General features: G+C 43.6%; 1 protein-coding gene across 2 annotated transcripts; it reads left to right on the top strand.

Moving 5' to 3' along the window:
• Positions 1-2,072: 2,072 nt before the first annotated feature.
• Positions 2,073-15,914, top strand: ypel1 (yippee-like 1). 2 transcript variants are annotated; one of them, XM_048243548.1, is made up of 5 exons: positions 2,073-2,830; positions 6,176-6,460; positions 12,449-12,492; positions 13,984-14,092; positions 15,675-15,914. In XM_048243548.1, the coding sequence occupies exons 2-5, from the start codon at positions 6,344-6,346 to the stop codon at positions 15,762-15,764; spliced, it is 360 nt and encodes a 119-aa protein (XP_048099505.1). In that variant the 5' UTR covers positions 2,073-2,830; positions 6,176-6,343; the 3' UTR covers positions 15,765-15,914. The 2 variants fall into 2 exon arrangements, with proteins under 2 accessions (XP_048099505.1, XP_048099506.1); XM_048243549.1 differs by lacking the exon at positions 2,073-2,830 and adding an exon at positions 3,928-4,166.
• Positions 15,915-16,183: the final 269 nt, after the last annotated feature.

Here is a 16,183-nt window from a genome sequence, read left to right as displayed (position 1 = left end):
TTTGTCTGTGGTCTCTCAGCGGATGGCAGATGTCCCCAGTCTTGAATGCTCACCAGACTAAGTGTATAAATGCACAGGCTTACAAAGGACTCAGTTGGCAAGGCAACAGCGGTGCTCTTGTCCTTTCAGGCTGCTGGTTGGCTGAATAGGGGTAGGGGGAACGATAAGACGAGGACGACTAGGTTTAAAATTAGGAAAATGGCGCTTAAAACCAATTTCCCTGTTAGGTCTGTGTGGCTGTTATAGACCTGTTGCCTTGGAAGCATGTGGTCCTTGACAACTGGTATCAGCATCTTCAGAGCTCATAAAGGGCTCGGAGTAGAGGGGTGGTGGGCAGTGGCACACATACAAGTCCATTGTTCAGCTTGTCACGTTCAACTGATACCACACTACTCTGATCAGGTGGAAAACGGAGATAGTAGAAATGGTTTTGAGGTCCTTACTCTTCCGTGGTTCTACACAAAGGGATACTCACATGTGTCACAAGGTCAGCCACCTTTTAAAGGCCACAGTTCTAGAGGTGGGGGAGAAGTGTCTCTTAGACCTGCAGCCCTGATGCAATTTAAAGGTACTTGATCACTCACTCTCTAGTCATCAAAGAGTGTACAGTTTATAGGCTTACTAACAGTATTTACTGTTTACAGGGTATTGTTTCACTTGCTGACAGTGACGGATTTGGTTAAAAGAAGAAAAAAAACAGGACAGTGGTCTTGGTGGCCTCTTCATGATGAAGCAATGACGCATGCATTATCATCATTAACTCAAACCCTCCTGTGAGCAGCCCAATATGTTTATTTGTCATAATTATTAGCCAATAACATACAGGTCTTTTTAAACAAACCATGCCTAATTCAACATCTCTGTTAGAATTCCGTTCTATAGTTTATGCAACAAACCAAATATCAGACCCCTTATGGTGGCAATTATCTTTTTCAAGTTATTTAGGCTAATTCAGCCATGTTGGCTCTGATCTTATCAGTCACCCATTCTGTCAATGTTATTCACCACAACTATATTTTCTATATAAATATCTTTATAGCCTATAAATTCATTTTGGATGGAAACTGACATTTTGGTAAATTGTCCATAGCTCCATTAAGAAGACAAATGATGTGCTACATTATAGCCTACCTTAAAAACTGATGACTGTGCTCAACAGGACAGAACAGTATCACATTTGAGGACAATTAATCTAATCTCTTTTAGGCTATCTGGCTATTTAGCACGTGCACTGTTTGGCTAAACAGTTTGTTTTAATTTATTTTGATTTCTGGTAGTTGTTTTTTGCTTAGTAGCATCTCGACACCCAGCAGGTGGCGACAAAGGAAAGTGATTGACAGATCTAATAAATAAACGGCTCTGGTGACTGATGCTGCGCATGACCTTGCTACATAAAGAAACGAGGGAAAGTCGGAGGGACCTCCGGCAAGGCCAACAGACTTATGCCCCATGTAGCCATTTTACATAGAGTGAAAACTAATCCTGGATATGCTCGTTGATTCGGATCTGCTTCAAATAAGATGATTTCCTCTACCAAGTTTTTGTGCAGCTTATCCTCAGACAGACAACCCAAACCTCCTTTGGAGGAGGTAACAATGACTCCTAAAAGTAAACGGTCCAAGGTAATCAGCATTAAATGGCCAATGTAAGCCTAAATTACTGTAATGGATAGGATATATTAAGTTAAAACCATTAAATAAAATATGCTAAGCTAAATACCCCCCATAATTTACAGAGCTAGAGGCTACAGAGCTTTATCTTTGCTCACTGAAAAATCAAGGTCACGTCATTTATTGGATGAATTGGGAAGACAAATACAATGTGATGACCTCTAGCTGCTACATTACGTGGTTTAGTAGCACATGGGGCAGTCGTGTTACATAGGCTATGCTTGATGCTTCGATTTGCGATTTATTTACGGCGCGCTCACGTGAGAATTGGCACGTGTTACTGACGTGACCGCGCAAAACCAAAAACAAGCGACGTCGTTGTGCGCATGGTCGTCGATCGAGCAGATGGAAATGATTGGCCAGTCACGATTCAGGCTGTCTTTGCTTTAACAGGGTTGGTTGGTAGAGTATATTCTGACTTTAATTGGTCTCTATACTGTAGAGGGAAATGTCGTCAATATCTGCTTATTTTTTCATACTGCGTTCGATGATATTTGTGGCCACGCCACAGTGTCAAAACAAAAGGTATCTTATGCAGACAGTGTAAGATGAAACATTGCGGCGTCAGTTGTCAACTGTATAGACTATCCACTAAATAGAACGGCTTTACACCTATGAGGCTTTTGAGTTTATCTTGCCTTTAGGAAAGGTATCCTGATCATCCTTTTATTTAGAGCAAGTCGATGGGTTGCGATTAGCCTACATCTTTGCTACTTCATTGAGCACTTCTTATGCAGCCATGTATGACTAATGTTGTTTGAAGGGAACCAAGAAGTTTTGTTCTACGTAGGTTTCAATCAGGGAAAATGAATTGAGTTAAGCGACATTTCGTCTCTTAGTATTTCGAGACCCTTCTTGGAATTACTGGAATAACGGACTCATTGCGCAGTCTGATAAAGTAAACGGGAAATCAAATTCTGAATGTAGCCTCGTTTATTTGGCGAGCGCTCAGCTAACTCCCTCACTGTCGCCGTTGAAACCCTGAGGAGACAACCATCTCATTCAATAAAGCGGAATCAATTCAGAAGAATGAATATAGCACAGTGAGGAGCATCTCTCAAGAATCGTCGTAGCCTGCCACAGTCGTGGTGGACACACTGCTTGTGAATGAGAGATAACATTACCGTGGAGAAGATACTTTCTCCACTTCCACCCGAAAGGTACAGTTTTCTTTGCTACACAAGAACTTGCGTGTTATGTACCAGATTACCTAATGCATGGTTGGCTGCACCAAATTGAGACTGCGTGTAGCCTAACGCATAGCATTTGTCTTGATTGAAAAGCAGCTAATGATCAGCGCAACTCTAAATGCAATAGAGCATACCTTTTATCAGCAAGTATTCTAAAGGTCACATTGACATATGAACGACATGCCATGTAGTGGAGGCGATAGCAAGTCAGACAAATGAGCTCATAAACAGTCGTGCTATTTAATAAACGACATTTTAAAAGTGTATTATTGTTGTCTGTAGAGCCAAAAGAAACCAGGATAGGGCACCGCCTTGTGCGATTCAAATGCATCACAAGTTATTAGCTAATAAGAATGGTTGCAAAATGAAAACATATGACATCATCAGGCTCCTTGCCATGGCTAGACACGCTTCCTCTTCTACCCAAAACCACTTACGGCCACCCTCAATTCACAAAGACGGTTAATATATAAAACAGTATAAAAAACATTATACTGCCAATGTAGATATGATCTGGTAACGTCGTGTTGTTGATAATCTAATTTTAGGCACCATTATCATTCTCTACAATGGAATCTATTGAGAAAAATTCTGCAGAATGGCTTACGTGACCGTTGTTTATTTTAGGAGACCAAGTCATTATTTATAAGGCATAGATGACGCATAAACTGGGGAAGGCGGTTATCTTTTTGTTTCAGAAGTCAGAACTGGACTCTTGAAACAAATTGAGAAATCAAACATACTACTGCCAACATACTGAATTCAATGACATTGTATCAATTTAGGAAATTCGATTATTTATTCACACTGAATAATAATAATAATGAGTTAATTGATTGACGTAGGCAATCATTTTTGTGTCACTGGGGGTATTTCACTTTTCAAGTAACTGTCACATACGGTAAATTATTGGATATTAACTTTTTAGTGATCATTGTTAGTATTTATTTACACATCCGGGAATGTGTCGTCGACCTACAATGTAGTCCCTCCTTGCTCGCTTGAATATTGGATAGCGGTGCTGTCAGTCATTACCCTGATCCGTCCTTCTAGTGACGTTTTCATCCCAAAGCAGCCAGGCTAGTCCATCACGCACACAAAGACTACAACAAAGACGACAGAAATGCACACCATAGCTGGCACACAAGACTGTCAGCTAGAATCTATTCATGTTTTTTCGGGACATTTTCTATAATTTGACATGTTTGAGGGGTGACACTGTCTTCGTCGTGCCATGAAAACTATTGATATCAACTACATCGAAAGACGTATGTGATAGGCTTCGTTCTGAGATCAAATTCAGGTGGTGAGTGTTGATCCACAACGAATGCATGAACAGAAGTTGGTGTTTGATAGAACACAATTAAATTTTGACAAGTAGTTGACTTAGATTGACACCAATTGCACTCTATGGATCTGTAACGTCAGAAAAGTTACAGGATCAGATACTTGACGTATTGGGTCGGTGCATTTTAGGAAAGCTCTCTTAATGAAATCAGGCTACATCTAGTGCACCATATCAAGTTAGATGACAAGTTAATTCGCTGGAATGAGACAGTGGATTCACAACTAAATGATCGAATGATGTGGAAATGCAAGAATGGAATTCATCCAGACTCTTGCCTAGACAGGCAATGGCAAGTTGTTGCAATATTGGAAGTTGTTACTCAGTTGAACAAAGAAAAAGGCTGGTTTTGTTGCCCATTGTTTTGAAAATGCATTAGCCCGCATGCGGTGGTGGTGCTATGCTGGCCACTCTGAGGCAGATCACCACATGCTTTCCTTTGTTGTGACTCGAAGAGCTCTAGACAATTGATTTGTGCCTGGCAGCAAAATGACAAAAAGCAGCCGTTTTAGGAATTTGTATAGATTGGCAGTTCAACCACGTGTAACATTTTAATGCGTAACCCTGTATAAAAGGCAAAGAAAACATTTATTCCGTGTTTCTGGTAATGTTTCAATGCATATAGTTGCACATTACATTTTTCCTTGGATTTTTGTTTGATCAAGTTATGTCCTATCGGAGTTATTGCAAAACAGGATTTATAATCTGCATTATTCCCTTTAATTTACCCTTAATCCGACAGTTGCACTCCCCAGATTTGCTCAAGATTAGCTTTATCCTTGGGCCACGCTTCCTGTTGGCTAGAATCGATCCCAGGTTAACACGCACGTTTAGCCTCCTTTGTTCAGCAACACATGGCAGGAATGGACTTCTAGCCTCGACAAACAAAATTTGCGTTTTTTTCTTCCCACAACTTCCTCATGTACCGTCACGCTAAATGCACGGTGGACTTGGTAAATAACAGTTTGTAATGTTATCTGACCGGTGCTATAAACGGAGCAGAAGTAGGCTAATACTGGCGTCTGTGTCGTAGAAATATGAACTTCCTGCAGTAATGAAGTAGCGATAGCTGTGTTCTTTTGATGTGGTCGTGGCTCGGGCCTGGTTTATCAACTGCGAACTCGTGTAACACATTGGAATTGCAGTTAATGTGCTTTTGAACCGTCGAAATAGACCAGCTGGACATAAATGAGGGAGCTATTAACACAAATCCTACCTCTCTCTATTCTTACACAATGAAGCCTCTCCTTCTGTAATCTATTTTGTAGAATCAGAGAGCAGACACTCTCACTGGAATATGTTTCACTCAGGAAGCATGACACGAACCTGAACATATTGTTGGAAATGCATAGAGGAAATTGTTGCGCGGCTTCAACATTTTTTTGTTGCACTCGCAATTGTGAGCGCGCGACTTGCGCTTTAAGTTTCCTGTTCTAATGCGGAAGTCAGCTTGTGTAACTACCAACGTGCTCTGGCCTCAGTTCCTGCATCAAGTTAGGCACTTGAAAAACATCACCGTAGTAAACGTTTTATCACAAGCACCTATCAGAACAGTTAAATCAATTGTTATTATTTTATTATTATTACCAATGGTACTCAGTTGTGGGCATAACCACAAAGTAGGACTATGCCTTTAGTGAGATTGCATTATGCCGTTTAGAAAACAACGTTTCCACAAGACATTGAACTTATTTAATATAATGTTATATTGAAGAAATTAGAGTTAAATAAATCTTTGGGCTGAAGGTGTGTTCACTGATGTGTGTGTGTGTGGGGAGAGGGGGGTACTCATTAAGAGTCATTTAGGAGTCATTAGTGAGATGGCCTGAATTTAGGCCTTATTTGGGATTAGTTATATACTACAAGTAGGGAGTACAAGTAGGGGCAGATTTAAGGAAGGCTAGGGTTCAGTTTAATCCAACGAAATGTGTCACCTAACTGGTTGCATCCTTGTGACTTCTCTCCTCTAGGTTGCTATTTCTCCTGTGGTGTTTGTGTGGAACGTGCCACACACCCACTCCAGAACAACGACGGCTTTTGCTTGCATCTTCCAGTGTTTCTTCTGTCAGCAAGTCCAGCAGAGTTGCAACTCATCCAGCGCCAGTCCTGAACCCAACGAAGAGCAGCACGAGAGTGAGATGGTGAAGATGACCAAGTCCAAGACGTTCCAGGCATACCTGCCCAACTGTCATCGGACATACAGCTGCATCCACTGCCGAGCTCACCTAGCCAACCATGATGAGCTAATCTCAAAAGTAAGCAAAACATAAGAGCACGCACACAACCATACATGCATGCACACACCTGCAAGGCCCTTCCTTTTTTGACAATTCTCAAAAAATTGTCCTATGTCAGTTTTAAATGTACAGCTATTGGTGTTTTGTCCCTGGTGAGCTACAGTATAACACAAGTATCATTTTCACACCGGTTCTTCCAGGATTTAGAATCCATGATCTAATTACACAGAACTAGGTATAACAATCTCAAGCAGCAAAAGTGAGAAGACGGAAGATATAGCCATGGTTAACCTCAAACTTCCTTGTTCTGTGCTCAGCTGAAAACACAACAAGAACCAAGCAAATTGCTCTTGTAATGAACCTCAGACACAGCATGCAGCACAAACACAGAGTGCCATGTCTTACACCGTGAAACGTACAGCAATATCACTCCGCTAATGTCTTGTTGTGATTGCCATATTATGTAACGACAACCACATCCCAATGTTAGGTAGATAGTACTTATCCTGGTTTGTATAGTAAACTGACAAAGAAAACTTGTGGTTTGTTTACATATTTGATACCAAGTTTCAACGTTGTCATGTAAAACTGGTTTCTTCATTTCAAGGAGCTTGATTGACTCAACCTTTTAGAAGAGCCTTTTGCTTACCTGATAATATGGTGGATTGGTCCTGGCAGTTGCTCATTATACTGCTTTTGGAAATACTTCATAGAAAACAGCTTCTAGGTTACCTGACATCCATTCACAACAATTACATAAAAGTTCACTTTTATTTATCAAGTATAAAAACAAGTATGCAAAGAATCAAAAGTATCAAAAAAAATAAAGGAAATGCATTCATTGAGTAGGCCTTTAGGGAATTATGTTAATTGGCAGTAGCACACCTCAGAACATGCTATTAATCTAGGTGGTGTGAAGTGTTTTCAGTTTTCTCTTTTGTTGTGCTGTGGCATGCTGTGGCATGCTTTTTAGCAAGTCAGGGAACAGAATGTTGCAAGACAAGTCTAAATGAATACAACCACGTGGCTGTGGCTAATGCATGCCTGCTCTGTAGGATAATTAAGAATTTGCATGTTGTTTATTTGCCCTTACCAGACAACTAACCCTGAGGATGCAAGTAAACTGAACCACAAAGTTAGTTAGAGAAGCTCTGCCGAAGATCTCTCCCAACATCTGAAAAGAACCCTTTCCAACAAAACACTCTGTTCCCCAAATAATAGGCGCCTTGTATTGTGGAGTTTTTCCTTTGGCCGAATACACTGTTGTGATCTGGAGGAGGCCCAAGTGTTGTTACCAGGGGTATTCTTGCAGTTAAGCAAAACCAGGAAATATATACAAAGTCATTTCCATGTCATGGTTTACTGAACCAGTGCCTCAGGGTGAGACCGCAAATAGCATTAATGTCTGGTGGCATTCCTGAGAATAATTGGATTGTCCCTGAGTTGGGCAGCAGTACTCTGCCACTGTACCCCAGCAGAGGATCGAACACCCTTCACCTGTGCGCACACATGGCCTTCCCTTTTGAGAAGGTATTTGGGAAGGACTTGCCATTCGACAGAGGCACTTTATATGCCCCCATTTTTCTTGCAAAGCTAGTGGAAAGTCTGGAAAATCTCTGTATGACTTGAGTATCAGAACTTGTGCTTTGTGGCTGCGTGCTCAGCCTGGCTTCATCCATAAGCTGATTATGTCACTGGTCGAGGAGATGGCAAAAGTCCCTCTCGTCTCTAGCAGTAGGCTCTCCTGCATAATTGTGTAAAATAATTAAGTAATTGAAATGAATAATCATTAAATAATGTGAGCAACTAACAGTATACAAAAAGGAATTGATCATTAATGTTTTATCCTCTTTGCAAGCAAGCCTGTTATTATTTTAAGCCTGTCATTGATGTTGATTGGGTCTGTGTCTTGAGACTTTGAGGGCAAGGATTAGCCCAACAGAACCAGCGCTCGCTACCGTCAACCGTAACGTCAAGCGGAGGTGTTGATGAAAGTGGTTGCACAAAGCCAATCCTATTGTCCCATCAGGAGCCGATTGCCGGTCACGGCTTTGTAGACGCTTGCTCCTCAGAATGTGAGCTTCCTCCTCTGTTAGAAGCCTCTAGATTACCAATTAGGCTGCCGGAGGCAGGTTACTGTGTCATGGCCTCATTTAAGTAGCAAAGTTTGTCTGATGTTGAGCAATGCATGCCACACTTGTAAACATGTTTTCTTAGAAGACTTCGAAGTGTCTCTAAGCATTAAAGGAAAAAAGGGACAATTCACAGAAGTGTGCCAGCCCGCCTCGGTTGGAAGAGAGGTTTCACAATTCCTACGCTGTGATGTCAGCGTCTGCCAAAAAAATTGGAGAGGCATAAAAACAGGGGATTAGCAATTCAGCATTGGCTTAAGAAATGCCTGTTTCCAATGCTGGTCCGTTGGAGCAGCATCAAACGTTCGCCATGGCAGAGTGTGTGCACACTTTTTTTTGGTTTTGAACCGCTGATCAGAGGCTGCAATGCAGCATGTCATCCTCAGGTAATGGGGGAGTCCTAGTCACGCACTCCAGACAGCTATGTGACTTTCACCTCAGCTATGCAGATCCTCCACTGGCCAGCCAGAGTCCAGCGTCATCTCTGAAATCACACACTCGTTGCGCAAGCCTTCTTAAGAGGCCGAGCTCACATCTGGAGTGTTTCCAAACATGTCTGTAACGGTGCATGGGCTGACATCTTTGTTTAGATGAAAAATTTTACACTTCTGACAAGGGAATAATTTTTTGACATCAGCAATCAGCTGGTCTTTCGTAAGCTCCCAAACGACACATAAATGAAGATTATGTATCCATTTGAAAGAATAGCCCTTTGTCTTAATGCCAGGCCCAATGTTTTGTGAAGGAATGCTTTGCTTGGGTGAATGTAAGAACTTTGGCAAAACATTACCTCCCCTGACTTTTCCCAGAGGGTCTCTAGACTGGGAGGCGAGGATGACAAATATGTCATACAATCTCCTCATGGTTTTGTCCCCTGAAAGTCTGGTGTTCCAGGGTACAACTCAATTTGAAGTACTGAAGTCACTGAGAAACTTTTAATCCCCGCAACCTGCCTCCAAAAGTAATGAAATACACTGAAATAGATAGATAGATAGATAGATAGATAGATAGATAGATGCTTTATTGATCCCCAGGGAAAATTCAGGTCAGCTGGACAAAGTCAAAGACTGTTACTGTTGCACTGGTGTAATTACATCAATTACAGCTAATTGTGATGGGGGGGGGGGGGGGGGTCAGTGCTGTTCCTGTACTCTGTGCTTGTGGGGGCAGTGCAATCAAATCAGCTCATTTGAGGAGAAGTCATTACAATCACCGCCTGTTTATGCTACTAAGATAGCGCTTGCCCATATGCAGTGTGCTGGGTATGGGAGGCAGCCTGACCAGCAGTGGCGGTTGAATTATTACCCAAAATGACTAACAGGCATCCTGTTTATAGGCAGTGTAATCATGAACTTCTCTGCCCCGAATCGCCGCCCTGACAGTCTGGAAACAGGATGACTGGCTGCCATTAAGGTCTTATATCTGTTTTGCCAACGGCTGTGCTGGCATGCTGGTGTTCAATACAACACATTCCCAAACATTTCCATGAAGCTGAACTCGGAACGCAGGGTAACCTGCAGAGTTATGTGAGTCACATATCCGTTCAAACGGCCCATTTGCCAAACCACCTAAAAGAAAAAGTACATGTAGCTGATTGCTGTCTTCTCTCTGTGCAGCCGAATGACCTGAATTAAGCCTATTAAAACCAAGCACCTGCACGGTAAACCTCTAAAGCTATGACATACAGTAGATTCGTTTCCTGCCATCGTTAATTATGAATACTTTAATCTTTTCTGGCTCTCATTATAATTGAATAATTGGGTGATGGCTGAGAATCTTGTATTATCAGATCTTTTTTCTTTACCTGTTGTATGCTGTGAAATGGACTAATTTACTTGGCTAAAGGCCAGGTAGCTTTAGACAGCTTTAGACTTGGCTCCTCCTCGGTCTTCCTCAGTGTCAGTTTACCGTAAATGACACACTTTCCTTTGGCCAGTTGCTAACACAATTGTGTCAGGGAGCTTGTCCATAATAAAATCCAACAGTGTGATGCCCCTTGTCTCTGTCTCTCGGCTGGACAAAAATAGGAAGTAGAGGCTGAGGTTGCAAATGGGATTCATTCAGCACACAGGGGGAATAAAAGGGGAACTTGGTCCCCTGGCGCTGGCATCTTTATGAAGGATCTATATTCCCCCCTTTGGTTTACCAGCGCTCGCCGAGCTGCGGAGGGGTTGCTGAGGCCGGGTGTGTGCGGCTGGGTTAGCGGCTGGGTTTGCGCCTGGCTGGCTCCTGCTAAGTCCAGCAGAAGAGTCTGCGGAGCAGCTGGTGGCTGTATTAGCCTGCATTAGACCCGGGGCCTCAAGGGGACTTTAGTGATGGAAAAAGAAAAGCCGATTGGTCGCTGTCTGTCCCGCTGCTCTTGACCGAGGATGACAGGCGGCCACAAGGGGCAGACAGGCCAGTGGCTACACAACAACAACAACAACAACAACAACAACAACAAGACACCCTTTCACACACACGCAGAATTTTGTGTCTGTTTTTGCACGTACACTATGCAGAGCCAAGGTGTTTGTGTGTGATGTGATTATGACGCATGATGATTCAGACTGAAAACCTGAAGTAACCAACCTTCACTCTCACCAACACCCTTTTTCAGATGATCAAAATCGTTTTTTGCACTGCACTCTTCCAGGTAGCACTGAATCAGGGCAGATCAGTGTAACCAGTGACGTCTGTGACTAATGACTAATGAGGAGCATTTGCACCCTCTGGCTGGAGCGCACACAGCATAAACACAGACTGAACGCTCTCTGTAGAGGACCACTGTTCTGTGTGAACATTGCCGTGGCAGCCATGACTAAAGCCAAAGTTTATGATGACTGTGGGAACAGCTGACACGCATAGACAGGTTGTGCATTCAGTGACTGCCAAACACATGAAGTCTTGCGATGTTTTCAACGCTGTATCGAAAGCAGACGGCTGTGAGAAGCCTTATGAAGCTCACATTGAATGTGATCACAAAACTTCCTGGTTTCACTCCAGGACCTTATTTTAACACCTATTCTAGTCAGAGTGGTTCAACAATGAACTATTATTCAGTCTTTTAGCAATACAACAGTCAGTATGGCTCACCAATATGCTGATCAATTCAGAGTGGTTCACTAACATGCATGTCATTGTTTTTTAACAATAAGCTAGTCATTATGATACACCAATATGCTAACCCATTCAGTGTGGTTCACCAGTATGCTAATCAGGATGGCTCAGCAATGAGCTAGTCAAGAGTTTTGTGGAAAAGGTCAGCTAAACTGTAAATATAGGAAGTCAAATGAAATTACCTCTGTTGTGTGGCGCAAGCTGCAAAGTGTCAATCTCCTCTGACCTACATGATCCATCCTTAGACACTGTAATGGGGGATATAAGGCTAATGCTGTCAGCCTGCTCTGCTCTGCTCTTTTTAAAGTCACCAGTGCTAACAGGGGGAAAGCAGGCTGACTGGTCTCAGCTACATGGTTCTTTTGTGCTTTCATTAGCTTGTGCCTATACTGTTTCGTCATTGTGAGCCCCTGAGTAACAAGAACTCTCTAAGAAACGACACACACACACACACACACACACACACACACACACACACACACACACACACACACACACCCTTGCCCTTAAGCCAAAGACTCAGCTTCAAGGGAGTTTTCAGCAGTACCACCTCTTACCTCCCTTCTTTTTTGGTTTCTAACCCCCTTCCCTTCCTTATATGTGAAAGACATGAGGTAGCGAAGCAGAGGAGTGCACATGTGAGCATTCCTCTGGGGAGCCGTGTGTTCTCATGCACATGGCTGTCTTGCAGGATCCTTGCCAAACTCTGTTGTCTATATGTGTCTATATGATCACTCACCCCCCTCTCCCCCTCCCCTCTCTCTCTCCTCCACAGTCATTCCAAGGCAGTCAGGGACGAGCCTACCTCTTCAACTCTGTGTGAGTATCTTGCACTTCCCCCGGATTTCTCTCCATCACGTCAATTGCCGCTTCAGAACAGGACTGTTTTTGTTATGACCAAGACCAGCTGTTAGGAGGCGTGTCTCTATTCCAAGATGGCATCTGGCCATGGCACAACACTCATACACAAACACAGTAAACACAAACACAGTAAACACAAACACAGTAAACACAAACACAAATGGCGAGCTCTCCCCCACAGCTGCTTTTCATACATGTGTTTACAGGCCTGGAATTGGCTGGATCCGAGGACAAACTTGTCTCAGCGGCTTCCAGTACTTAAAGAGTAGCCTTCGCTCCCATTCTTTTTTTATGACACTGATCACTGATCTCCATACAGATTGGATTGGCATCAGTGGATCATCTGTCCATCACTTTACTGCAGCATCCAAAGTGACACGTTTTTTGTTGGCCTGCATAAGTGACTTGACAGTGAAGTCATGCTGCGACAGATGACAGTGCTAGATGGCCTTTGAAATGCCAGCTTGACAAAGCATGGAAATCGTGACCATCAATTTCACAGTCAGAAATATTCCTCCCACACACAAACAATAGCACCATGAAAAGCCGCTCAGGAGGAGCCACATGGGGGTCTTGGGCGAAATGCTGTCAACAGTAGTTAGCTCACTTGTGTTGCCATTTTTATGGATGGCATGTCAGAGTGTCACATTTCATTCGCATGTCGTCGTTGCCCAAGCATTAAAGGAATTATCCGGAGTAAAATGCACTTTAGATCAATTTATGGATGATTGGGAGTACATACGTTGAGTTGACATCACAATCATGTCATTCGGATGTGTTTTGAAAGTTCGATTTTACGTTTTTAGTCAAAACTTCGTTAGCCTGGAAGTGACCAGGGCAAGTCATTTCGCCCGCTACAAAGCGCTATTTTTTATACCTCTTCTACAGTTCCAAACAACATTACACTTACGTGGCAGTGAGTAGAGGGTCCCTAAAGCCAAACCGAAGTATCCCGAGGTCTTTATGTGGTCGGATAGAGAGTCCAGAATGAATTTCATCAAGCCAGTACCTTTCTGGAACTGTAGAAGAGGTATAAAAATAGCGTTTTGTAGCAGCGAAATGACTTGCCCTGGTCACTTCCAGGCTAACGAGTTTTGACTAAAAACGGTAAAATCGAACTTTCTCAAAACACATCCGAATGACATGATTTTGATGTCAACTCAACGTATGTACTCCCAATCATCCGTGAATTGATCTAAAGTGCATTTTACTCCGGATAATTCCTTTAAAGTTCAGTGTGTCTTGCAGACTAGTGAAAGTGCTCTCTCCCCCACGCCACTGCGTTTCTTAGCCACTGAGCTCCACAGCCTCTTGCAGTCAATGTTTACATCAGCTGACTGGAGTCTAACTGGCATGTGTGTGTGTGTGTGTGTGTGTGTATGTGTGTTTGCCATTGGTGGCTGGACTCCGTGGTGTTTACAGATGCTCCTCTCTCCTTCTCCCCTGCAGAGTGAACGTGGGCTGCGGCCCTGCCGAGGAGCGGGTTCTTCTTACAGGTTTACACGCCGTAGCAGACATCTACTGTGAAAACTGCAAAACCACTCTGGGCTGGAAATACGTAAGTAAACACACCAGAATGTTTTGCTGTCAAACATTTGGATGCATTGTTATTTTTGGTCATGAAGACAGTAACTAGACAAAGACCAACATTACGATTGGCCTTAGTACCGGTGTTAACGGTGTTAAAATTAACACAAACATGTAGACAAGCAGCTGTAGAGAGACTTGTTTGGACTTGTCTGTGTCATCCCCCTCTCAGCGTCTGCACTGGTATGCAGTAATGATTTGGACTAGGGTCACTACTCTAGTGGGCTAATAATGTCCGGGTGGCCTTTATTTTTGTATCCTAAAACCACACTGTAAGGCCTATTATGAGGCCAGTCATGACTAACGATAATAGCAATACCCTGTTAGCTTATATCCATTTGGCCAAAACATGAGAATGGACTTTTTATAGGGCCATTAGGTAGATCACTCGTCACTGTAGCAGTGCTAATGCTGGATCTTTCACCCAGGCTTTTGGACCTACTGCGGCATGGTGGCCACCAGTGTTTTGACTGTTGGAGTTGTGTGTATTGTTGTGGTCGTGAAGCTAGTGTTTGGACTGTTGCTGTGGTTGCTGCTGTTTGCTCATCCCGACACCCTATTCCAGGGTTACTTATTTATGATCAGGCTATCTGGTTACTGAGCCGTGGTCAGGGCTACTGGAGCACTGTGCGAGGGCCTAAAATGGCATTTGCCCACAGAGAAAGTTCTCATTGCAAAAAAGAGATGCAGCTGCCTTTGAATGGCCAGGTTTAGAATTTCATCTGTGATTACTAAGACCAGCATGGTTTTGGTTCTTATCGACAGATCCAACACATCTTTCACCTCCGAAGCACATCGAGGAACCACCTGCTTCCGGCTTGATGCTAATTGATATCTTAGCGCTTTGTGTTCACATTACTTGCACATTTGGCACTGGTGTCTCTTAACAGCACTTTACAGTCACCCTTAAATGAGTAAAGGGGAAGCACTTGCCGGTTCAGCCAGGTCCTTTTTGTAGCCGCTGAGAAATGAAAGGCGAATGGAAGTTTGGTTTCCTTTAATGTGCACTGAGTCAGAGATATTCAGAGAGGGAGAGGGAGAGAGAGAGAGAGAAGGGGACTGGATGAGTCATTCTGTTCCATCAGAGTAATTGCAGAGGGAGGCATTCGTTCCAGGATGCAGTCGGACCTGTTTCTCCAGGGACCTCCAGTCTCTCTCTCTCTCACTCTCTCTGATTTAAATGTCAGGCGCTTAAGAGGAACGTCTGTCAGGTAATTGAGAGATTACTATTGGACGGGGGAGTTGAGGTTTGTCCCAGGGACAGATTTTTCTCACGCCACTCTCGGGTCCCAACACAAATGGTGCAGAATGTAATTTGTGCGTGCTGGCGTATGGTTATCAATTATGTGTTCCATTTTGGAGGGCTCTGTGTGGTTCTGCATCCATGTTGATATTGTAGCTCAGTTCCTGCAAGGAAGTCAAATACACTATCTGTACATATGTAACTTTTCAAATGTGACAAGGACAACCATACAAGCAGCTGATTGTTGTGGTGTTGGTCAGCTGATTTGGGGGCCATGTTTCCTCACGTCTGGTGTTTTGTCCCTCCACAGGAGCACGCGTTCGAGAGCAGTCAGAAGTACAAGGAGGGCAAGTTCATCATCGAGCTGGCCCACATGATCAAGGACAATGGCTGGGAGTGACCCCTCAGGATCTTCTCTACTCCCTTGTTTTGTGACCTTTTTTTGGCGGGTGGCCCTGCATCGGACTTCACAGGGCGACACACCACAACACTGACTTGACGACCGCCCCCAACCCCCCTGCCACTTTCTTGCCTCTCCTCTCTCAACAACACATACAACAACACCCTCCCCCCCCCCCCCCCCCCCAGTCTCCCCTGGCCTCTGGCCTGTTTTGAAGCTCTATAGCAGGGACATGGCAAAAGAGTAAGGGATATTGAGTGAGAGAGAGAGCAAGCGAGCGAGAAGGAGAGAGCGAGCGAGAGACACAAGGAGACTCTTCCCCCCCTCTCCTCCTCCCTCCAACCTCCATTTGTGGTCACAAACTTTTGTCGAAGTGACATCCATGCTCTCTCTTTGTATGGTCTGTGGGTGGACAAGAG

This window comes from Alosa alosa, chromosome 5, assembly GCF_017589495.1.
Source record: "Alosa alosa isolate M-15738 ecotype Scorff River chromosome 5, AALO_Geno_1.1, whole genome shotgun sequence".
NCBI lineage: Eukaryota > Metazoa > Chordata > Actinopteri > Clupeiformes > Clupeidae > Alosa > Alosa alosa.
Note: the sequence above shows the minus strand (reverse complement) of the source record. Positions and strands in the feature narration are given on the sequence as shown.